The 25,747-nt window shown below is 41.3% G+C and overlaps 1 protein-coding gene across 1 annotated transcript in view; it reads left to right on the plus strand.

Moving 5' to 3' along the window:
* The first annotated feature begins 2,942 nt into the window (after positions 1-2,942).
* Positions 2,943-25,747, plus strand: part of ntn4 (netrin 4) — a 29,126-nt gene continuing 6,321 nt past the window's right edge. The window contains exons 1-5 of the mRNA XM_042403524.1: positions 2,943-3,500; positions 5,170-5,723; positions 11,682-11,960; positions 18,261-18,387; positions 19,727-19,912. Of these exons, the coding sequence (XP_042259458.1) occupies positions 3,455-3,500; positions 5,170-5,723; positions 11,682-11,960; positions 18,261-18,387; positions 19,727-19,912 (1,192 nt within the window). The 5' untranslated portion in view covers positions 2,943-3,454. The remainder of the gene's footprint in view (positions 3,501-5,169; positions 5,724-11,681; positions 11,961-18,260; positions 18,388-19,726; positions 19,913-25,747) is intronic.

Raw genomic sequence — 25,747 nt, forward strand, 5'->3', positions numbered from 1 at the left:
AAAATATTGATTACAGCTGCTTTAATTCAGCTGATAATATTTAAATTGTTTATTTTATTTAGGGAATATTTTAAATGCAGGACTTTTACTTGTAATGAAAATTGTTGCAATCTAATATTTTACTCAAATAAAATGTTTGAATATTTCCTCCTAGAGCTGCAGCTGGCAAATATTTTCATTACCGATTAATCTGTTGATTATTTTTTTGATTAATCATTAGTTGTTTGGTGTATACAATTCCAGAAAATGGTAAAAAATATCAATCCCTGTTACCCAAAGTTTAAGATGCAACCTGAAATGTTTTGTTTAGTCCCGACTAGAGGTGCAATGATTAGTGGATTAATCGATTAGTTGACTACTGTTAAATTAATCAACTATTTTGAAAAGCGATTAATTCCTTTGGGTCTTTTTTTAGGGAAAAAAATGTCCAAATTCTCTAATTCCAACTTCTAAAATGTGAATATTTTCTGGTTTCTTTAGTCATCTATGACTGTAAGGGGGGTTGCCTCTATGTTAATGAATGTTGGTGTTAATCTATTATTGTCAGAGATAACTTATATTCTGCTGATCTTGAACTACTTTCAGTTTCATTACGTCCTCATTAATTGCCTTGGGAATTTCCTCAGATATTTTTCACTCTTGTGTACATACATCTGAGAGCAAATGAAAGTAATGCCTGTGAACTTATCCACCAATTAACACTGAGGCTTCAAACAACATCTCCTGGTGCCCTTAACATCATTCTCGGTGATATGAACCATTGCACATTGACACAAACACTGAGAGACTTCCACCAGTATGTCACATGCCCAACCAGACACAATAAGAGGCAAGGTACTGAATATTCACTGGAAAGAAATTGTTTAGGTCTATCCTAACAGCAAGCCGTGGGTATCAACATCCCTTAAAATGCTACTGTACAAAAAGAAAAGGTAATTTAGAAAAGGGAACATCTTGGAACTGCGCAAATCTGCAAAAAGAAATTAATTGGCCGGTAAAAGGAAGCATAAGGACAAAATTAAGACACAGCTCAGGATGAACAATCTGGGCACCGCATGAAAACTATTGCAGGGCTCAAGAAAGGTAGCAGGAGTAATATAGAGCTTAACGGCTACAAATCAGACCTTTAATCCCTCCTTTGATGAGCACAGTGTGATCAAGTGTTTTAAAGGTTGTAGAACCAGGAGGAGTCCAGGCCAAGATAATGTAGGTAGACGTCTGCTTATAGTATGTGCAGAGGTCCTATTTTCATCTTTCAACTGTCACACACTCAGCAGAGGGTACTATCTTTATGAGAGCGTTCATCTTGGTTGCTAAGGGTAACCACCCTAAAGCCCTCAATGACCCCAGGCCTGTTGCCTTAACTTCCCTTGGTTATGAAATCATTTGAAAAACTAGTTAAAGGAGAGATCTTAGCTAAAACTGAGTGCCTTCTGGACCCTTTTGCTTTTGCTTATAGGGCTAAGAGACCGCCGGCTCGCCTCAGGGTTGCGTTCTCTCCCCTCTCTTGTACGTTTTATACACAAACGACCGTCGCAGCCATTATGCCAACAGACACGTTGTTAAGTTTGCTGACGACTCTGTAATTGTTAGCCTTCTTGGTGATAATGAAGCTGGTCATGGCCCAGTTGTTGACGATTTTGTTTCTTGGTGTGAAAATGCATTTCTACAACTTAATATCTCTAAAGCAAAAGATATGTGTATAGACTCGCCAGAGCAGTGTTGTCAGAGGTCAGGCAGTGGATATGGTGAACAATTATAAATACCTGGGCAACATGATTGACAACCACCTGAAATTTGATTCAAATACTGAAATGTTGAAATGTTGAAATGTCAGAAAGGTCAGCAACGCCTTTTTTGCTTAAGGAAACTTACTAAATTCCAGATTGATAAGACTCTAATGACACCGTTTCTATAGAGCTTTTATTGCGTCTGTTATCTCATTTTCTATTATCTGCTGGTATGGCAACCTTGGTACCAAAGAGAGGAATGCCCTTGATAAGATCGTGAAGGTGGCAAGTAAGATAGTGGGAGTAGGCTACAGTTCAGTAGTTTGAATCATATATTCAAAAAGCATGTGCTTAATAAAGCTATGAGAATTCGATTAGAAAGTGTTCAGAGTACAAGCCGTGACCATCTGGCCTACATTTTAGTGCCCTTATGGCCACAGAATATGGGTGCATAAATTCCTTCATCCCTATGAATTCCCATAAACGTTGTTGTCAGGAGGAAGTAACTGCTGCTGGTGTTACCTTGTTGCTACCTCGATCATTAATACCGCCGATGTCTTTGGGGGGTTACGGTGGATACTTACTGTCTATGTAAACTGTTGTGTGTTTTTGTGGCATATTGTTGTGTTTTGTTTTGTTATGTGTTTTTATGCTTGCTGCAGTACAAACTGCCCACTTGGGACAAATAATAAACTTGAACTTGAACTCGGCAGGTTAACAAGCGAGATGCATTTTGGTCATTGGCTGTGAAACTTGCAAAAAACGCAAAAGGCTCTCTCTAGAACCAGTGTTTGGTTTGTCCGTTCTACATGGCAGTGCAACATGGCGGGTTCCTGCTCCCTCTGTAGATATAAAGGGCTCATTCTAATGTAACAAAAACACAATGATTTGTATTTTCAGGTGATTATACAATAATACTTATGAAGATTATATTCCATTTCTGCCAATTGAGCCCCCTAAATCTTACACACTGGTCCTTTAAGTTTAGTTATGATTATGACTACATTTGCTAATTAGTATTTCAGACAGGTGTGTGTGGCTGCCTGTCGTAGCAGAGAACTTTTTTTTAATTCATATTTTCTTATATCAATATATTGGGGGAGGGGGGAATTTTGAGCATATTTCAATATTGGGGGGCCCTCTACAGGCTATATATTATAATTACGGCCCTGTGGAGCAGGATGTGAGCTCCATCCATGCCAGCTTTGCACAAACTGGAATGTTCCTTTAAGTCCGAGAAAAGCGGCGGAGGAGAGGCGGAGCTGCTGCACGGCGCTGTCACTACACAAGCTCTCTCTCTGCGCTCCTTAGAAATAGATGTGCGGGGATAGAGCAGGCGGCAGGCTCACACTGCAGGGAAATGAAACACGCTGCAGGTCCCGAAGCAGCAGCAGCAGCAGCAGACGAGCTGAGCAGAGCCGTTCACCACCTCTCCTTCACTACTTCACTTCTCCTCCTCCTCTCTCTGCGGGACACCACACACCGTGCGGGATCATGTTTTTTCCTCAGACAGAGTTATTTCTGCCTTATTGGATCGCAGCTGAGTGAAAGAGAAAGTCCACACTGGATTTGAACCTGCGCACTTGTTGTTTTTTTTGTTTTTTCCCCCATAGCCACTGTGGATGAGGTCTTTGCATACTTGATGTCTGAATAACACCAGCGGATTCTCCGGTTCAAGTTTTCCTCACATATTTTGGATTATTCAAGAAACAAGGAGCTGCAGTATGTTGGTTTTAGTTGTGATCAGTCTGGCCGTGTTGTCAGATGCAGGTTAGTGTGTTTTCACATCTATAACTCACATGCGTAAACATCCCATTGTCACAGTTACTGTCGCTGATCCTCCACCTCAGGGACAAGTGCAGCAGTGCAGAACTCGCCTGAATTATTATGCAATTTAATATCTGCCTAGAAGAGCGTTTGTTACAGATTCCTGACACACGAGGCCGCTTATATTAAAAGCTGGAAGTTTATCATACGATAATACACTTAATTATCAAGCTCCAGTGTTCATATTAACCTCATGGATGAACAGAACAACAGGGAACATGTCTGAGTCTCATTGTTGTTCACTGCCACAGATTTTAATGGAGGTTTGGTATTTAAAAAACATTGTAAGAGTCGTGGTTTGTATTTGAATTTATATTTAGATGAGTAGTTTCCAAATTAGGTGTATCAAAGTTCCTGTTAAATTGAATATATCCTAATTTAACATTACTGTACTATCTTAATCACTTGTTTACTCCCTTGTAATTAGCACAATGGGTGAGTGATTACAAATTACATGAAATGTTACAGTCTTCCTAGTGTGACCTACCCACCTACAGACAGTTATGTAATTCAGCATGAACTCCAGTCTAACAAAAAGAGAAAACCATCAGAAAAAGCTCCTTAGTACAAAACCTCATAATTAAGGCCCAGTGGTTTAATATGAGTCCATCTGTGAGGTCTTTGACGTGAAAAAAGAAATAGAGCTCCAGGTTTAAGATAATAAATCCACAGTGGAAGATGACACTGTGGCCCTGAGGCGGTTGCAAAGCGTCTGGAAGGCGTCTGAATGCTGCTCATCTTCCCAGAGCTGCCAAACTTTATCTGTGTCAGAGTCCACGCTGGCTGCAGTCTGTGGCAGGCAGGTGCACAATGCCTCTATTATCCTTTTTTGCATAACATTTCCGATCGAGGTAAATCACTTGACTTGTGTACACACACACACACACACACACACACACACACACACACACACATGCACACACACAGTGAGTCACTCTTATTCACAGCTCACCCACTCACTCTCACTAACATCCTGTTACTATAACTCAGGTGTTTCGGTTCACTAAAGTTCACAGAATTGGAACATCTAAACATCTCCAGAACTTCTAAACCTGCATAGAAAGTCAATCATTTCTCTCTAACAAGTTATCATTTATTGGTTAATATGGCCAATTATTAGACATAAGTCACAAAATTATCCTCTGGTGTATTTTATTTGTCTAGATTTTATGATATTCTTGTCTGACACTTCTTCCTTTCTATCAGAGGAGTAGTCCAAAAGAAAACTGTGAGGTCTGAGGTTTATCTAGAGTAACCAGGGTGCTGTGTCTGGAAAGATATGTTGCTATTGAATATATAAAAAGAAATTCTGTGAACACCAGAAGTTAAATTGAATTCACCTCCGTTGAAGACAGACATCTCAGAGACAAAATATGGGCAAATCAAAACCATCTGCCTGGCTAGATTCCAGTAGAGATGAGTGATTTGGATGAACTGACCCTTTAAGCTGAGGCATCCTGAGTGCCACACCTTGCCGCACCCACACTTTCACTCTTTTTTTTTTTTTTTCTTGTTTTCTCTACAAAGCCGTTATGTCACCTCACCCCATATTTGCCAAAGTACTTGTGTAAACTTCTCTTTTTTTTTTCTTTCTTTCCATCCATTCATTCAGGCCTGTCGGGGGACGTGTTTCGCGCAGGTGTGGCCCCTCGCTGTGAAAGCCGGGCCTGTAACCCCCGCATGGGCAACTTGGCTCTGGGCCGCCGCGTCCTCACCCAGACCGTCTGCGGTAACAACGGCACCGAGCTCTACTGCTCCTACGCCGACCCCAACGCCAATCTGGCCTGCGGTTCAGCCAAGTGTGCTAAGTGCAACGCCGGCCTGCCCCTCATGTCCCACCTGGCCAGCGCCATGTCCGACTCCTCCTTCCGTCACCCCAACACCTGGTGGCAGTCAGCTGAGGGGGTGGAGTCCGAGACGGTGCAGCTGGACCTGGAGGCCGAGTTCTACTTCACGCATCTCATCATAGTGTTTCGCTCGCCACGGCCTGCAGCCATGACCCTGGAGCGCTCGCAGGACTTTGGGCGAACGTGGAAGATGCTGCAGTACTACGCCAGTAACTGCAGCGCCGCCTTCGGGCTGGAGGAGGGAAAGGCGGGCGCGGGCCGGGATGGAGCCACCTGCACCTCCAAATATTCAGGGGCTTATCCCTGCAACCGTGGAGAGGTGAGGTGGAAGCTGTGTGTCTGGTCCAGATTGTGTGATGTCAAAGTCTGTCTAAAGTCAAGTTTATTTATCAAAATCACAAATTTGTGTCAAAGAGCTTTAAAATCTTCCCACCTTCTTCACAAGAAACTCTTTAAAGTTATAATACTTAAACTTGCAACAGCAGATTTTCTTCACCACTTTCCCAAACAATGAGCTGTGAAGGGGCGTGTAACCTTCTAGAGGTGCCATGATCCGATTTATTTTAGTCACATTCCCATCTGGATATTATACATTTTTACCTCAATCCAAACACAGTCAGATCCCTCAGAAAGCAGGTTAATGCAGGTGGAAAGGAGGGCAGATACACATCTGCAGTGAATTGCTGGAGGGGCCAACCAGAGGAGTTTCCTGTTCAGTAGTAGGCAACCACTTCTCCCGCTGTGCTACAAATTGCAAATGATGTCATATCATACTGTACACGCAATGTATGGCAGGTAAACCATGCTACCGGACAGCAAGATGGATGCTCATTCTTTTCTAAACAGATGATTTAAAGTGCACCCTCTCTATCATCACCCCTCCTGCTGGAACAAATTCAGTTCTCTCTGCAGTAAGTCACGCAACATGCGAGAGTCATACGACGTACTTAGCACACTGAGCAACCAGGTGGGGGTAGCACTGTGAGTGTGTGTATGTGCATGAGTGAGTGTTTAATAGGCGTACTTTGACTGTAGCACGAGAGGGCTTCCTGAAGCCCATTGATGTTTAATTGAAGCAGTGTGTGTCAGGAGCTGCTCTGCAGATGTGTGTGGAGGCGCATGCCAAGCGTGGTGAAGCTCTGGGCTCCCTGCGGTGCTCTCATATGTAATGTGTGTTTACGCCCTCTTTGATGGGCTCTCCCTGTTACGACTCCCTCCAAGTATTCCTGACAGCTTTTATGGCCTTATTCTGCTGCTGTAACATAAATCTTTCTATATGTATTCCTGCTGTGTTTCTCTATATGTGTGTATGTTTGCACGTCTGTGTTTGTGCTTGAGAAAGAAACCAGCACTTTTTGTGCATTTACGACATGATTTCTTCTCTATTTTTTGTCCATGAAGGTGTGAAAATAGCAACTTATTTTCCTTTTATTCTCTCTCCGACTCTAAGCTTCGCATGTTGGTTTCTGTACAACTCAACCACCTGTGCTAGGAGCACAACCTTTGTTCTCCAACCCTTCCACCAGTGACCCAGAGGTCAAAAGAGGTCAAGTGGTGCTCTGACAGACCTGCTACAGCTGCTGCTGCAGCTGCTCAGCTGTTCACACTTTTTCTGCCTCTGTGTATTGTTGTGATTGTACATCACTTATGCTGACAGTTTTACTGTCTGTGGCCTGCAAAAGGTGATTAAAACATGGTATTTTTTAGGGTTTTTAAGTGTGAGTTTTAGTGTTTTTTGGCTACAATAACTCACCTCCTCTTTGTTTAATGCACAAATATGAAGAGCATGTAACCTCTTAAGATTCAGTTTTGGCTTTGGAAATCTTATTTTGACAAAAAATTCCAGAGCTTTTCCATCAGAAGATGGAGTTGTATCAACATTACCATGAACCTCTAATCGTTTCATAACCACAATCATCCATCAAAAGATTGTCAATGAAAATCATTTATCAGAAGACCAATAATTTGTTTTTTTAAACAAAAATGACACCAAAGCAATTTTCATAACTGTTTGTCATTTATTAAGCAAAAATATCAAACATTTGCTTCTCTCTGCTTCTCAAATATGAGGATTTGCTGTTTTTCCTCTCTTTTATATCATTGTAAATTGGATATCTTTGTGTTTGGGACTCTTGGTCCAACTTGTGATTGACATTTTTCACAATATACAGAGTAAAAAATTAATTGACTGATCAAAACTGGCAACTTGAACTATGAAGGTACATCCCAAAGCCTAATAAAGGGGTCAGCTCTGTGCCTCATAAAAAGGCAGATTTGCTCATTTTAGGAAAGATTACCCTGCACACTATAACAAATATATTAAAAGACTAAAAACTTAAGTTGTCAAAATATCTTTGCATTAACAATATGTACTGAATTATTTAAGCAGAGTAAACAAAAGGTGCATCACCTGACTGATAACTCGATTTCACGTTTGCATGCGTGCATGTGTGGGATCGCTGTTGGCCGAGTGTGTTTCACGTGCATTTTTGTAGCGTGTATCAAAGCATGTTGGGTTGCATGTGAGCGTCTGAGCTTTCCGTGATCAGATGATGGGAGCTGTGATGGATAGCAGCGAAGGTTTGGGGTGGTGGGGTGAAGAGGAGGAGGAGGAGGAGGAGGAGGAGGGGGGATTACAGGGAGCAGGTATTCTCAGCTTTCTACCTGTCTTCTTTCTCCCGCAAACATGAAAGCATGTCATCTCTTGCGCTGAAAGCTTTTCATGTTCACCTGTAATGTGGGGAAAAGGTAGTGAGTGTGTGTGTGTGTGTGTGTGTGTGTGTGTGTGTGTGTGTGTGTGAGTGAGTATGCAGGGCTCCTTGTCTTATTTATGAGGTCAGCTGGGCTGAAAGAATGTGAGTGTTTGTTGTAGAGACTGACCTCCTTAGGGAAGGGAGCGAGGGCAGCACACATATTCTCTCTCTTTTTTCCTCGAGCACACACACACACACACACACACACACACATCCATGCCCTTTCAAATAAACACATACAGTCGGCTCTCCGTCTGTCTGCTGGGAAGGAAGTGCCGTTGCTCTGATGGATGTCGGTACTGTTGGCTAGACACCCATCCCCCCTCTCTGTTTCTCTCTCCGTTTTTCTCCTTCCATCAATGCCCATTGTGCCTGTTTACCAGATTACAGTCCACAGTGCTTTGATGGAATTAGGGCTGTTAAAGCCAGACTTACTTTAGTTTTCAGCCTGAAACAGGAAGAACGATTATGAGTGAACACATGGCCCATAGTGAGCCCACTGCCTCAGGCCTCAGTGAGACTAAATTCAAATATGGCTCATTTAGCCTGTTACATATTTTTACTTGTTACATATTTTTGAACTTTTTCACCCGTGTGGTTTCAACTCTGCACCTCCATTGTGTCTCTGATGTTTCCAACCTCCATCATGATGGTAATGATTAATATCCTCTGTAGGGCAGATGTTTTTAGACTCCCACACTAGACACACAGCAGTTATACAGTAGTGATGGAAGGTAGATTAATAATAGTTGACGCTTTGTATTCTCTACTTGTAATGTTACAGTGAATTAAAGTTTAATTAAAGTTTCCCTGCGGAGTTTCTTTGTAAATTACATTTATGTTAACATTCAGTGATTCTCACCACAACGCATTTTTTCAATCTTTGTGTTCCAACAAACCCAATTAATACATTTTCTTCCTCATAAAACATTTGTAAAGAACATTTTGAATTAGTTTATATCCACATTTTGCAACTGTCATCGTCTTTACCGCCTTTTGTGGCACTATTTTTCTGTGGAGAAGTTGTGGAATAGCAATAAATTGTTAGGAATGTGTGTTGTGTCATCCATGTATGAACATGTGCACTGTTGGGTGCATGCTAGTAGAGCATGAATACAAACAAAAAATGGATTGGCTCATCAAAACATCGCTTCATAAAGCCACTAGTGCTGAAAAACTTGACACTGTACCTTTTAATGCTTAATATTTGGGGATTTCTACAGATTTTCATCCAAAAATATCCAGATTTTTTAGAAAGGAGCAGATTCATTCAAACTAATTTTCTCCCAGATTTTATTTCACAAAACTTCCAAAAGTTGTCTTATCTGCTACAAGAGACAATGTTCACATTAGTTTATTAAATTAGCTCCTCTTGCGACAAACACAGCTCAGAAAATGCTTCATGTAATTGAAAAAGAAAAGACAAAAAGGGGCAAGACAACACAAATAAGCTGCTGATCATGAACAGCAGTGCCTCCAAACATTTGAGTGTTTCTGTTTCAAATGGTACTTTCATCATCCAATTTCACCATAATTTATTTTTTTAGATCCAAATGTCACCCATTTTTTTTAAAATTAAAGATAAACATACATTCCTAGGGTAGTTAAACTTCTCTCAGTTGTAATTTTACAAACTCTTGGGCATCCCTGGACTCACATCTCTGCAGCACACAGAGTTACATAAACATGGGTGTCGTCGGCGTATCTGCGAACACTAATATTTTGTTTCCACATTCAAATGAAAACTATGAGATGTGATTATGTAGTAAAAGCTCTAAGAAGGCCTCATGTGGAATGTTTGTTGTGTTAAGGAATGCAAAACGCTGATGTGTTACTGTGTGCAGGCCAGTGTGGATGTGTATGTGTGTATGTCTGTGTGTGTGTGTGTGTGTGTACTGGTGTTGCTGTGGTGTCGCCGTGCTGTCGCAGGCCTTTTGTCCGGCCCTGAGTTATGTGAAGCTGCATCTCCGTCCCTGTCTTTGTCTGGTCCTGCTCTCCGTGCTCTCCCGCGGACCGGCGCCCCTCGTCCTATTTGTCGTGTTCTCTTAATTGCAGACCACAATGCCGTGACCCCGTGACCTTTTCCAACAACAGGGAAATTAATAGTGCTCCTCCCATCACACTCTCGGCCAGTCATCTAGCCAATGAGGGATCAGCATGGGGGCTTCGCTTGCATCTCCCCCTAACCTTCCACCAAAAACACTCACATACACATACACACACACAATACTTGTCCAATAATATCAATGACAGCCAGTCAGTGACAACAACACACACTTTGGTGAAGAGACACACTGCAAATACACACACTTTTGTTTCACAGCGAGAGTTGGGGCAGACACCAACTTTTTCACCCCGACAACAGCAGCGGTGTTGGTTGCTAGTGGCAGCAGTAGCCATGGCGATGGCAGCCTATAAAGGGATCTTCGATTTGAAGGTCTTGGACCAGACAGGGTAAAGAGAGAGAGAGAGAGAAAGGTTGGGTGCATTCATTCAAGGACACCCAGCACCCTCATGGTCACGTGAGGATGTAGTCAATGACGACGGGGTGTGAGGCCATAGTTTTGTGCACAAATGGCACCAAAATAAACGCCATTAACATGACAGATGTAGTAACATGAGCAGCATCAATGAAACCAATTGTGTCACTGAATAAACTCGCCTGATCCCTCTAAATCATGAAGTGGGGCTGCAGTGGGAAGAACCTTGAATGTCCTCTTTGTACTATAAAAACAGCTATAATTGATATTTTTCTTATTGATAAGGTTTCAAATGACGTGTAGTGTCAGAGATGTTGCTTGTAGTGATGAACCTACAGAGAATTAACAGCTCCCTTCGGCTTTATGGAGCTTTATAGTGAGTTTCAGTTCATTTCTATTTGAAGAAACCTGGAGTCTGATTTGATATAACTGGCTACTGATGTGCCTGCAAATTTTTCCCGGAAAACATCCCCTGAGAAATGATTTAAATTTATAGCTTGAAGCAATAATCTAATAGAGTGATCCTGACTTCCTGCCTCTTAAAACTCCCAAATCTAATGAACTATTTAAACTATATAAAGCTACACATGATTCTGCACCTGTACGGCTTGTTTCCAGTCTCAAATTTATTCACAAACCAAATTTGCTGGATAATTAAGAAGAAACATTTTCTGTATGAAACTGAGAGACAAAGACTAGTGATGGCTCAGTGAGTGGCACGCTCCAGCAACCATCTGTTTTACAGTCTACTTGCTAAAAAATGCAGATTAGGCTGCATCAAATCACATTCATCAAAGTAAAAAAAAAAAAAACAGACGTCTGGTTTTGTGAACTAAATCGTGATGTGTTTTCTGGTGAGATTGTAGGTCTCGATTGTGTTTTTTTGATGCCTGGAAAATATTTAGTCTATTAAATTAACACCAATTCTACAAAGAACTTTTTCCCGTAAAATCAGAAGATGAAACAACCTCCATATGTAGCTGATTCATTGTGATATCTGACACTGGATCTCTCTCTCTCTCTCTCTCTCTCTTTGTCTGACAGGTGATCTACCGTACCCTCCCAAAGTGGGAGTCCCTGGATCCGTTCGGGATGGAGGGTCAGCAACAGCTGAGGGTGACCAACATCCGAATCCGGCTGCTGAAGCGCCAGTCGTGCCCCTGCCAGGCCAAAGACCCCACCTCCGCACATGAAGCCCTTCCCACTCGACACTTTGCCATCTATGACCTGATAGTGAAGGGAAGCTGCTTCTGTAACGGACACGCCGAGCAGTGTGTTCCTGCGCCGGGGTACCAGCCCATGAGAGACCGCACCAACCACGTGGTAAGAGAAGTGCAGTGAGTGAGTGTATCGAAAAAAACACACACAACCACATCTCATGGTCTTTATCAATGGATAGACTTTGCTCAGTTGTCATGGAGATGGTTCAGTTATTATCACATAACCTAAGTATGGAACGTGAGTCATGATATAAGGTGGTTGTATATTTCTATGGCATCCGAACTCCGTCCTCTCATTAAGACTGTGAGTTGCAGTTGAGAACTCCACAAAAAGCAGGTAAGTGGACCTTGAGTTAAGAATATTTCGCCAAATCGTACTTTACTATTAAAGGTACACTGTGGAGTTTCCATGTAAACTAAAACACTTGTTTAAATTCTGCATTACTCACTAACAAATCAGTTGAATGTATTTTCTTCTTTTATAAAACATTTGTAAGGCCAAAATTTTAGCAGCAGCTAGCAGTCTTAACTGCCTTTTGCTAGCATGTTGCTACATTCTTGGCACTTTACCGCCACCAACTGCAGTCAGTGGAATAGCATGTAGTACACATTTACCCTCTGCTGTCAATATGTATTGCATCACTTGCACATGTACAGTATATGTGCATCCTTTTGCACGTGCAAGTAGAGCACAAACGAAATAGGAACGCACTTATAAAAATATTGCTCCATAGCACCAATAGTGGTCAAAGACTGCTTGTAAATTTTGAAAACTAACTTTAAAAAAATGCTTTTTGAAAAATTACAAGTATAAAAATACAATTGAATCTGTCAACTTTAGTGTGAATGTTCATTTGTAATCCTAGATACACTTGTTTGACCAAATAAAACTTTCTACTCGCTTTTTCCTGAGATTTCAACTGCATCTTTGTCTTCAGCAGTGGATAAATAGTTTGAACAATTCAACACTTGTCCTTAAGCTGCCTTGTTTAGACATTTCTTTCCATTCTTCAAGTTTCACTTGTTTTGATAATCATCACGAAGTAATCACACCCCATGGGCAGATTTTTTCACTTGTTTTATGTAAATCAAGATTATAAAGCTTGATACCAGAATAAATGGCTTGCTCTGCCTCTCGGTCTCTTTGTGTTGGCAGTCGTCTTAATAACAGACTGAAGGAGGGGTGGAGGGGGATCACCTTTCTCTCTCCTGCTTCCTCTGGTCTTCTAGCTCTGTCTGGTCAGATAAACAGCCCCCTTTCCTGATAGGAACAAACCAGATAGATGTAGATATTGACTCATCTGAGGGCTAATGATGGTGTTGATGTGTGTGCGCGTTGATAAAGGTGTGAACAGACAGTGTTTTTGCTAGAGATCAACCATAAGTGTTTCAGAGCCGGGTTCCTATCGCAGCCATCTCCACAAACAGAATCGCTGGACGGCTTTGAAGCAGAGTGCCTGTTCAGCTGCAATCAGTGAAGCTCGACAGGGAAAGTGAGAGTCAACAAGGAGTTTCCTTTACATTTATAAACAAAGACATTAGATAAATAGCGGTACTACAATATACAGAAGGATGGATACGGGCCTTTTATGAGAAATCAGTCAGAGTTGACATGACAAATATGATGCGGGTTCATTTTAGTCTGTATTTAGTGAAGAACTGATCAATTTGTGGCTGGATCTCTATGGGAAACTCTCAACCTGAACTAATTCTGATGCAGTTTTATTGTTTGTTCAAGTAATATTTTTTTAGTGTGTCACAGAATTTACAGCCTGAAAAGATCTCTTTGTTTTATTTCCAGCATTTCATCATTTATATTGGTTATGATGACATCGTACTCCCCAGATTAAAGTGGAAATAGACTTTTTTTTGCTTTAACTTATCAGTATGATGTAAATGTTGATTGCACAGTGTAATGGCTAAAGACTATTGACACTATCAGCGTTAAGATTGTTTCCCCATAAGTCTCGCCATCACTGTGCAATCCTGTCTGCCACCGGGTACGATCTCTCGGGAAGATGAAGGCTCGATTTACGAAACGAAGGTAGTGTGCCAACGATTGCACAAACAAAAGAGGAAGAGAATATCACTTTTGCTTTCCCTGGTAGCTATCAGTAGCTATATCTCATATAATTACTGATAGCTAACCTCTTTTGCCAACTTTTTTCTGTTGTCTTATCGGAGTGTGCAAAACATTAGTGTTGCAGCTTCTCATTTTTACCGTCGCTTTCACTGGTTAAAATGAAAAACTGTTGCAGCGGTAGATTATATCAGCTGTCGTTAATTAATGTGAATTCCGTGAGTAACTTGTCGGAAGCCCAAAATTAAACATTTGCTCTCTGCGAGATGTCGTCTGTGCTCGGCCAAAGATCATTTCGTTCTGACAATGCTGTACAATTGCAAGTTGATTGTGTTTGTTGTTCTGACAAGACCAGACAGTGAGGAGCCTTCACATCAATTTCATGAGTCACATTCTCCCACTTGCATTTTCATTCATATCATATCAATAATTTAAGATAATCGACTTTATAGTTTTGAACCAGGGCTAGCAGTATTTGGATCAAGTAGCATGTAAAGAATAAGTTGTGCCAAATTTAGTAGCTACAGCTGCGATCAGTGTTGCGTGTCTTCTGCTGTTATGAATGTATGTATATTTTTATAGCTGAACATCTCTGGCACAAAAATTTCTTTCGGGATGAGTTACGTTCTATCTTGTCTTTGAAGATTGTCAGACATCCAGGTCATGTTCTTTCTTATCTCATTTTTCAGGATGTAGCTAGAGTATGCACTGTGCAGCTGTGTTATTGAGGTAAATATAAGTACTGAGTCAGACTCAGGGCCAAAAACCTTCACTGGAACATCCCTAACAATAATAAGATCCAGTTTATGAAGAATAATGCAGATAGAGCTCATGGTAATGATTATTTTTAAATTTGTTACTGCTCATTCTTTCAAATATTCAATCAGTCATTTAGTGTATGAAACAATAAAAAAGACAAGCCCCAACAGCTGGAAAAATCTTGAAGTGCTCATATTTTATACTGATATGAAACAGGGAATATGTTCGGTATTTTACATGATGAATGAACATGTCGATTCATATGTGTTTTTGGAAGGATGCTGAAGCTCTTTAAATCTTAAAATCTAACCATTTCCATGCCAAGAAATTCCAAGAAGCTCTACTAGTGTTTTCATCAGGATTTCCTTCTTTTGAGGGATAGAAAATCCTCTTAAACCGTATTTAGACAACGAGACTGTAAAACTCTCCTCTGCGCACCATGCTAATAATAATGATAAAACATTTTAATGCTTATTTGTGTGTAATATAAAGCACCAGTTCATTTCTCGACATAAATCGGCCACAAATATTAGTCTAACTGCACAGAAGACTTAAAGTTTGAACAGTAAATCCCTCTCGACTGTGCTGACAACATTACCTCAGGTCATCGGAGTGTCGCTTTGCTATGTGCCATGCGGGAGCGTTCGGTAAACACACAGAGGTTATATAAGTGCCTTTTCCCGCCTATCAGCAGTTTGTTTTGTGTCTCCGTTTCGAGCCAGAGCCGACGTTTCTAGCAAAACCCAAACAAGCAGAGCAGCACAAGACAGGAGATGAGGGCAGAGATTACTCAAGGAAGGGATGGGAAGGGCATGAATGTGTGTGTGCGTGTGCGTGTGTGTGTGTGTGTGTGTGTGTGTGTGTATTTCAGGGCTTTTCATACATGTGTATACACTGAACATACAATGCAGGCTTCTATTCTGTTCTATTCATATATGTACACTATGTTTGTTTGGTCTGCTGCATGTGTGAGGTGTGTGTGCTTAAGCATGCAATGTTTTGTCTGCTCTGTGTGTGTGTGTCTGCGCATGTGTGTGTGTGTGTGTGAAAGTGGCCCTGATACGTCGAGTCATTACTGCCCAGACAGTGTGAACAAGGACGAAGGGACCAGTTTGTTTGTTGTTGTGTTTTTGCGCTCCTGTCCCCCCACATGGGGTTTTGTGGTCCAGGGTGATTACACTGTCTGTTAGTTTGCCACAAAGCCACACACACACACACACACACATAATGACGTCCAGGGACAGCTACTGGAGCGTTAGCAGCAATTAGTTCAGCCAGGATGTGTGTGTTTTTGTGTGTGTGTGTGTTTTTCTGTTTCACAATCTGCCTCTCTTTCCACATCTCTTTCTCTTTTCCATCTTCTTTACTATTTGATTCATTTGATTTGCACTTAATTTCTCAATTTCTTCTCCTTGTACCAGGTTCAGACGCCATGCTATTCGCCCGATAATAGCCCAACCAAGCAGCAACTACCACAGCTCGAGGCTGAAGTCAATGTTTAAGTACCTTAGAGTGTCACCGACGGCCACTAGATGCTCCAACTGACTCCCATTCAAAAAGCCTCAACTTCTCTCCAGAAATACTAAGTCAACGAGTCATTGTGGTCTCAATCGCTTAATCCAGGCCCTCTAATAAGTGTGCTGGTGGTCATTTTGGAAATTATTGTTCCGTTAATAAGATTTGAAGACTTATACTAGCTTTGATGTGTGCCGTGTGGGTGTTGATTGACAGCTGTGATTGACAGTTGGCTCTGGCACTCGCACTGAGTTGGACCATTGTTGCAATATTTCACTAAGTTTAATGTTACTTGATTATGATACCTGCTCTGTTAGCACAACATTAGCCCGAGTGTGCCCCGTGTTAGCTTCAGTCCCAGGTAGCGGGGCATGTTTCCAGAGCATAAAAGGCAACACCCTGCACTCCTTATTAGGAAGGTCCTGGCTCCAAATGGAAAAGATGATGCCGACCATAAGCTGCAACTCTTGGCTTCAAACGGCTCCAATGCAAACCAGTGGGTGACTTCATGAGCCCAACATGGCAGATATAGGGTGTCGGGATCAAAATGGGCACAACAACTTATGGTTTCATCCCATGTAGTGTATCATAGTTGACACACAAAAAGCCCAGAGTGTTTGGATTTTGTTATGTTAGTACAAAACTATCCTTTTTAGGCATGGAAGTGGTGAAATTTAAACATACTAACTATCACCAGCCTCCAGAGATATATCTGTCAGCACTGAAAATCCTGTATCAGTCCAGCCCTGTTCTGTCTTTTGTATGGCCAAGTTTACATGGTTTGCGTGTGTGCAGCTCTCAGTGTGTACATGTGTTAATTGTCCCGTATCACGGTATGGTAAACATGTGAAATGGGTTGAAATACCAGCTGTCTGGATCTGAGCCAGCTGCTGCTGGCCTTTTCCCCTTCTTTTCCTTCCTTCTTGTCATGTTTTTTTTCTTTTTCCATGCCCCTCCTTTTCTCTCTCCACTCTGGACTTCTTCAACTTTCATTAATTACTTCTCCTTCTTCCGTTTTTTGCGATATGTGTCATTAGGTCTCCTGCCTACCTCTCATTTATGCAATTGCTTGCCCTATTAGAGTGATTGAAATGGTGTGTGATGTGTGTAAAATCAGTCATGTGTGCATATATTTGTGTGTGTGTGTGTGTGTGTGTGTGTGTTCACCTGCACAGTGCTGGACTGATCTGGGGTCAGTTCAGGCAGAGGACATGTTGGTTGTATTCCTATAGCATGTGGATGTGTTTAACTCTATGTGTGTGTGTGTGTGTGTGTGTGTGTGTGTGTGTGTGTGTGTGTGTGTGAATCAGAGCTGTTTGTGAGGTAATGACACAACGCACACCGTGGGAAACGAATTTAGTGAAATTAGCGAGCATTTTTGTGTGTGTCTACCTCTGTAATCATTGTATAACTCTGTGTGTGTGTGTGTGTGTGTGTGTGTGTGTGTGTGTCCTACATTACAGTTGCACGGTGTAACGCAAACAAATAAAGAGCTTCCTCAGATGCCTTGCCCCCCCCCCTTCAATCATTATCCAGCATGCATGGCATTCCAGCTCGCAGGAATGACAAGGAGATTGTTATTGTGCTCTCAGTGCTGCATACTTGCACTCGTCTCATACACACACACTTGTAAACACACACACACACACACACACACACACACACACACACACACACAAACACACACAGGCTTTTCAGACCAGAGGCCCGTTCTTGTTTCCAGTGATGAAGCCAAACAATCAATCTCCATTCACTAATTTCTGGCGAGGGAGAGAGACTGAGAGAGGGATGGAGTGAGAAAATCAGAGGAAGTAGAGAAGAAGAAGAGAAAGAGACAGAGAGTCGTGGAAAAGGCGAGAGAGAAGAAGAAATGTTAAATCAAGAGGAAGAGGGAAGTCCTCACCTCCAACAGGCTTGTTCTCACGTGGGAAACTTTCCATCACACTGACCTCTTTGTTCCTCCCATCCTTCCATCTCTACCTCTGTCTATCATTCGGCTGTTGCTAATGAGCTCTCTCTCTCTCTTTTTTGTCTCTCTCTCTCTCTCAGGTCCATGGGAAGTGTGTGTGCAGACACAACACTGCAGGTGATCACTGCGAGCAATGCGCTCCTCTCTACAACGACCGACCCTGGCAGCCCGCTGACGGACTGACGGGGGCTCCGCAAGAATGTCGGAGTGAGTCGAACATTGACACCTTTTCCACTACAGGAAGTTAAAGGGGACCTATTATGCTTTTCCTTATTTTCAGTCATATATATATAATGTTACAATGTCGGATGTTCATATTAAACGTGACCAAAGTGGCAAATAATGAGGTAAATGTATGTAGAAGTAATCCCTGTGAGCAAAAGGCACCGGCTTCAGACTGCTCTGAAAACTCGGTTTCCAACAGTTTTTTCTGTCTTCGGCTCGTGATTTCTATATATGGTCATCTGATCCACACACAGCGCACGAGTTCACTGCTCCGCTCCGCTAACGTTATGGTGTTTTTCCATTGTTTTGAGGGTAGTCACACCGAGCCATGACTCAAGTTGAGCTGGCACGCTGTGAGTGTTTTTCCATTACACAGCAAGGCAAAGTAAAATAAGTTGTTTACCTCTTGGGGGTGAGCTGCTTGTTTATGCTTGTACTATTTGTCTCTGCATTATTTCTAACTGATCTGCTGAACAAAGAGCTCCAAATATCTCCATATGTTGTTGTATCGCCCGGTTTTTAGCGCCGCTAACAAAGCTCTGCTAATTCAGTGAGGAACATGTTTAATTTCCTGTAAATTCTTCATAGTAAAAGTCTCCCATTGTTTAGTAATTTTTAATATGAAGCAGTAAAGCAGGAAATGTTGGGTTTGCATCAGCGGTAACTTAACACGACTCTGATACAGCTTCCTGAAAGCTAACCAATCAGAACAGAGTGGGCTCATCGAGAGGGGTGCCTTAAGGAGACAGAAGCTAAAACTGCCTGTTTCAGACAGAGGCTGAACTGAGGGCCTGCATAAAGGGCCAGTATAATATAAATTAGGAGTTTTTTTTAAATATTAGTGGAGTCTCAGAATAAAAATATAGAGCATAATAGGTAATATGCTCATTTCCAGCTCTATATTTAATAAAATGTTATGTAATTCATAGCCATAGTCACTTGTCCTGCTTTTATTTAATCTTTTTTGGGGAGAAGTTTGTGAAGCTAAGTCTCAGCACTGCTCAGGATGATACAACGTTCAGGTTTCAGTCAGTGAAAGCAGTTTTGTCAGTCATGATTGGTTGAGCAAATATTGCATCATATCAACATCAAAAAGAAATACGAGAACGAACAAAATACAACAACCACTATTTACTACTCCTACTGCAAAGAGGGCTGTTATTGTAACAGTAAAATAATGTTATATCCAAGTCCTGACATGTATTTGGGGAGAAGAGGGAGCTGTAAGAAACAAAAATATCTACTAGGATATTGCACCACATGGCAAACTAAAGTTACTGACAGCAGATTCCTGACGATGTGTGATCTCTCACCTACACAGAGTGTAAGTGTAACGGACACGCTCAGAGCTGCCGTTTTGATTGGTCGGCGTGGCGCGAGTCCGGCCAGCGCAGCGGAGGCGTGTGTGACTGTCTGCACAACACCGAAGGACGCCAGTGTCAGAACTGTAAGGCCGGCTTCTTCAGAGACCCCCAGCGACCGACCACCGCCCCCGACTCCTGCAAACGTAAGACACTCACACCAAAACAGACATCATGTACCTCTTACGAAACATGAATCAGCAAACCTTTGCCAACTGCTGCACTAAATTTGACCTTTTATACATCTGGGTTGGATCTTTATGCTGTTTGTTTTATAGCACAAAGCAGAACAAGAAGTGAAAAGAAGTGAAAGAGGAAAAATCCATTCCTATATATTCATCTTTTTTAATAAAGGAAGAGAAAAAAATAATCAAGGAGGAGGACAAAATAGCCTAGCCTTAATTCGTCAGCGAGCAATATGGGATTATGGGAAATGTGGTCTGAATTTTGAGAAGCAGCAATAACAGAATCCCTGGTGTGAGACTGTGACCACCACCAATGTGGTAAATTTACTGAACTTACACCAAGGTGTAACAGTTAATTTGTCAGTCAGTGATGAAGTCTAGTAGGAAGAAATGGGCATACTGTGAAATAATTTACTTTGACCAGTTTTCCCAGTGTTGAAATTTGTCTAATTTTCAATTATAATTGGCATTTAAAACTCATAAATTGCTGAATGAATTGTTCAAATACAACTGACAGTGCACATATACTGTAGATGTAGTGCAGTACATTGCATCTGCTGTAACCATGACATCCATCATTTTCCTATTGTTTAAACAATGAGTACAGGAAACCTGAAAGATAAACTATGTGTTTTTTGTTTAATTTTATTTTGAAAGGATTTTGTTTTAGTGGGCTGAAATTTCTTGTTCATGTTCAGAAATGCCACACATTTCCACTCTCATCATTCAAACAGTGAGCAAACTTTTCCGGTAATGTATAATACGGTCATATCTAAAAAAAAAAAAATCATCTCACATCAGATTACCTCATATTATGTAATTAATGATCTCAGTCATTCCTCCATTAAGCACCCAAGATGCTATTTGTATGAGATCACTTCAGGAATTTCACTGGTAACATTAGATGCAGGGACGTTGCCATACCGTACGTTTTAGTAAACTGTGAAACCCACAACTGTGACGTGTAGAACACATCGTAAAATGTCATGAAGCGCAATTAATCATATCAGTGTTGATAAAATGTTGCTGATGTGAATCATAACATTAACCTCATATACACTACACTGGCACAGCAATTTCATCCTCGCAAGGAATGTACGAGGACTGCGATCGCAAGCTGGGACGTGCTGGATGACGCTGATTCCTGATGGGCACCTGGCCCTCTGTGTGTGTGTGTGTGTGTGCGCGCGTGTGTGCGTGTGTGTGAGAGACAGAGAGAGAGACCGCAGACGGCCCACGCTTGCGTCCAAGGTTTACACCATAGTTAATCATCAGATGGCGGCATACCTTCGTCTTGACTCAAAGCTCAACACACAAGCCTGCTTGTCCATCTCAGCATGTTTTGCCGTTTTTCACGTGTGACTCACAGCTCGAGTAGCTTCAGGGTAATCATCGGTAGTAAATGTGTGAGGGTCCTCTTTGTGTGTGTGTGTGTGTGTATGAGTGGGTGGGTGGGTCACGCGGCGTGCTGCCCTCCAGTGATGAGACGAGTCTTAAGTAAACACGAGATACTCATCTATAAACACAGAGCAGTGGCTACATTCTCCCTCCGATTATCTGTCAGATTTGACCCAGTGAGCTCAGTCCTGCAGGTATGCTGGACTTGTGCGCTCGAATGTGTGTGTGTGTATTCATTTATGCGCACACATGTCTCATTAAAGGACTAGTTCACAGTTTTTCAAGTCTGAGCCCAACATTGAAACAGGTTTTTCTTGCTGTAATCATTCCTCCCGTTCATATTGACCATTAGAAGATCCCTTCATTATGCACTTACAATGTAAGTGATGGGAGACAAAATCCACAGTCCTCCTCCTGTGCTAAAATGTATTTAAAAGTTTATCTGGAGCTAATATGAAGCTTCAGCGTCCATATAAGTTAAATCAAGTAGATATATTTTATCATTACAGTCTTTTTAGTTCCATACTTCCACCACAGCTCAACAGGGAAACACTGTCCGAGGAAACACAAAGAGGGAATTTGATGCTAAAAAGACTGTAAATGTGTCAAATATCCACTTGATATGACTAACACAGACTGCTGAAGCCTCATATAAGCCTCACATCAACTTTAAACTTAAATTTTTTGCACTAAATGACTGTGTGGACACACTGTGGATTTTGGCTTCCATCACTTACATTGAAAGCTCATTTGAAGGATCTTCTAATAGCCAGTATAAACAGGAGGACTGATTACAGCGAGGAAAACCTCTTTCACTGTACATATGGACGCCTGACTGTTGTTTTAGAACACACTTGAAAAATTGTGAACATGTCCTTTTAAATTTAAAACAACTGTCATTTTGCACCAGACCATACAAAAACACCTGCGTGGAAACATCCAATTTTTATCTGTCAGAGTTGTGGTGGTTTCCATGAAGGGTTTTTTTTTTGCACTTGAAAACTCATTTGTAATGTAACTATGGAGGCTGGAGTGCTAACAACCATCACTGATGTCTGATTAATAGAAAAAAAAAGGAGCGATGGCATGCTTGGAGAACCCCTGAGACAAAGGTGCAGGTTGTGAAATCCCACTGCAGCCACTCGCTGACAATGGAGGAATTTCCCTCGGTCGTGAGGAACATTTTTTTCATACCAGGCTCCGAGGGGCCCGGGAAAGAAAATACTCCACGCAAGCTCGTACACACCAAAACACTTAAGCGGGGGAAAGTTACAGTGTATGTGTGTGTGTGTGTGTTGAGTTTGTTGTCCTACACTGGGTGCTTTTTTAGTGGTTGTTCAGGCAGGTGTCCTGTCATGTCTCAGGACACGCTCATAAATTTTTCATTGTCAGAGATCCCGCAGCTTTCTTGAACACACACATACACACATATATATACACACACACACATTTGCATACAGGAGTCCTTGTGTCGTGACCCCTTCAAATGCTCACACAGTTATGTAAACACACATACTTACCAAACACATAGTCACACGTGTCTGGGCTTTACATGGGACTGAGGTGCTGCTGTTAATTATTAGCAGAGCAGGCTACTCACTAAACAATAGTATAGCTACACACACACACACACACACACACACACACACAAACTAAACACACATTTCAGACTGATGTTAGACCTCTAGCTTCTCTCAGTCTGGAAATTAAATTCTTGCCTTTTAAGGGTCAGTGTGTGTTCAGTAGTCCGACGACCGTGTGTGCTTCTGCGCATGACCTCGTCTATAAATGCGATATCTTTATGATTTTATTGATACTGTTCACTTTAGTCTTATGATACGTTTTATCTTATCTTTGTTCTCCCGTGTGATTCGCCTAATAAAAGTCGGGGAACTCAGTAGGACCGATGTGACATCTTTATTTTTATATGTGTAAGAAGTGCTTTTTTATTGAGGAAGTTCTGCAAAAAAATACAACTCTACATCCATATATTTTTAAAGTTTAACCCTCAACTCACCCTGTACAACACAGAAGTACAGCACATCTTAAATTCAGGAGATATAATTATAATATTGCACATATTTTGTAAAACTGCAGCCCCCAAATGGCTGCAAGTAACAGTTCTTTTCATGATCGATTACTCTGCTGATTTTTATTAGCTGATTTGTAGTTTAGTCTATAAAATGTCTGAAAATACTAAAAAATCTTAATTTATACAGTCCAAGGTGACGTCTTTAGATGTCTTGTTTTGTCCGACAAACACTCCAAAGCCCAAAGATATTTGATTTACAATGATATGAAATAGAGAAAAGCAACAAATAGTCACATTTTAGAATCTAGAAACAAGAAATGTTTGGCGGTTTTGCCTCATAAAAACCAGAAAAGTAAGTTTGGTAATTGATTGTTTATCGGCTAATTGTTTCAGTACTAAAGTCATAATCAGCCGATCAGTCTGGAAGTACAACAACAGTGGAAATACAGCATTAGGCTTTATTGTGTTTTTATCCTCAATGATTGTGCTCTGCAGTGCAGACTCGTATGCATTTTAGTCATTAAATCAATCAATTTATAAAGTATTAAAATAGGCTCGAAAGTGTTGCTGTTTATCTAGAAACTTATCTGTGGAATCACTGCAGGAGTACTTAACTTTCAAATGTTAGAAAATATGAGTTTCCTTCATGACTTCTGTGCGTTTGAGCTGCCAAGTTGGGAAAAACATGGACACACACTGAAAAGACTGTAAAGGTTTAATGCAGCGACACTGTATTGGTATAGGAACAATAATTAAAAAGACTTCATAGTTTCTCTTTTAAGCTTTTAAGCCAACATGTGCGAGAAGTCGTTAAAGCGTCCCAAAAAAAGTTTAAACATCTACGAATTCATGACTTCTGGGCAAACTCCATCTGTCGAAGACGACTGTGTGACGGGAATGAAAGCGTCAGAACGGCTACTCAGTGGACCTTGCGGTGAGATTATTTTGTCAGCTACTGTTTCCAAGGTCAATCTCAGCCTGTGTTATTTGTTTACAGTTGAATGTCATGTGAACTTAATGAACTTTGGTTTGATAAAACACAAACCTCCCAAATTAGAAGTTTGACTAAAAGTTGATTTTTTATTATATTTTCCACTTAGATCTAAAATCAAAGAGAGCATTCATTTAAAAAAAAAAGGAGTTAAAAGCGCAGGGAGACGAGGCTCTGGGTCTACTGTAAGAACTCGGAGTCATTTACTGCCAGTGAGGCTTCAAGCATCATTAAACTGCAGAGAAATGGCTCCAAAACAACACCCCCTCTTTGTTTCTCTCTCCTCGTCTTCTACTTCTCCGTCACCACGTCTCACCCCCCCCCCGCCCCACCCTCGTCCTCCCCCCCCGTCTGCCCCCGAGATAGGGACAGATTTATGGGGGAGGCCCGACACCTCCTGCAAGGGTCTCTGTGTTCACAACAGTGCAAAAAAAAAAAAAAAGAAAAAGACAGCAGACGCTAGTTTTCTCAGACTGCTGGGGGGGAAACACGGATGAGTGTTATGTACTCTGTGTGTGTGTGTGTGTGTTTGTGTGTGCGTGCAGAGCAAGTATATTGTTTTTGGAGGTTGTTTAAGGAACACCATATCAGCACACAATTAGAGGGGACATGTGGGAGGGAGAAAGCTGGAGAGGTGTGTTTGAGATAAGAAAAAGAGAGGGGCCTTTGTATTAAGAGTTCTTGCAACAATACCAGACAGACAAATAAAACAAGTGATGAGTGATGAAATACTAAATTGTGGTGATAAATTAGAATTCGCAGGTCAGTAAACTATTAGCTAAAAAGGACCTTTGGACTCATCTGGTTTGATTTTTGTTTTACGTCCGGATTGTTTTCTTATATATAGATTTAGTAAGAAAGTTTTTATGATAAATTGAGTTGTTGCAGGAGCAGTTAATAGTTTAGACGAGAGAAACTTTAAACATAAACGGTATAAGATTCACAACCCAGTTCAGACACACGCATACACTCACCTATTATTACTGTCACCCTCCTTCAGTACAGCTCAGAGGTGAAGATTAGCAGCCAGCTTTTAAAGACAGATACAAGATATTTTGGATAATTTATGACAAATAATCACCTTGAAACTTAACGCTTAACACAAGTTAAGGACAATATATTCATGCATATATGTTAAAAATCAGACTCGATGCTGGTATACTATTAATCAGGTCAACAATAAATAGCTCAAGCTTTACCATGTCAATTACACAGTATCAGAGTCTGGACCATGTCTGATTGATTAAGTGGTAATAAAACACAACTAGGTCTTCTGATATAAAAAAAGGCAAGGCAGATGAGAGATGTTTTCTCCTCCTAGTCCAATATCAGCCCCACTCAGAGTGTATTATTACATTTATAGTACATCATAGCC

This window comes from Thunnus maccoyii, chromosome 23 (assembly GCF_910596095.1).
Source record: "Thunnus maccoyii chromosome 23, fThuMac1.1, whole genome shotgun sequence".
In the NCBI taxonomy this organism is placed as follows: Eukaryota; Metazoa; Chordata; class Actinopteri; order Scombriformes; family Scombridae; genus Thunnus; species Thunnus maccoyii.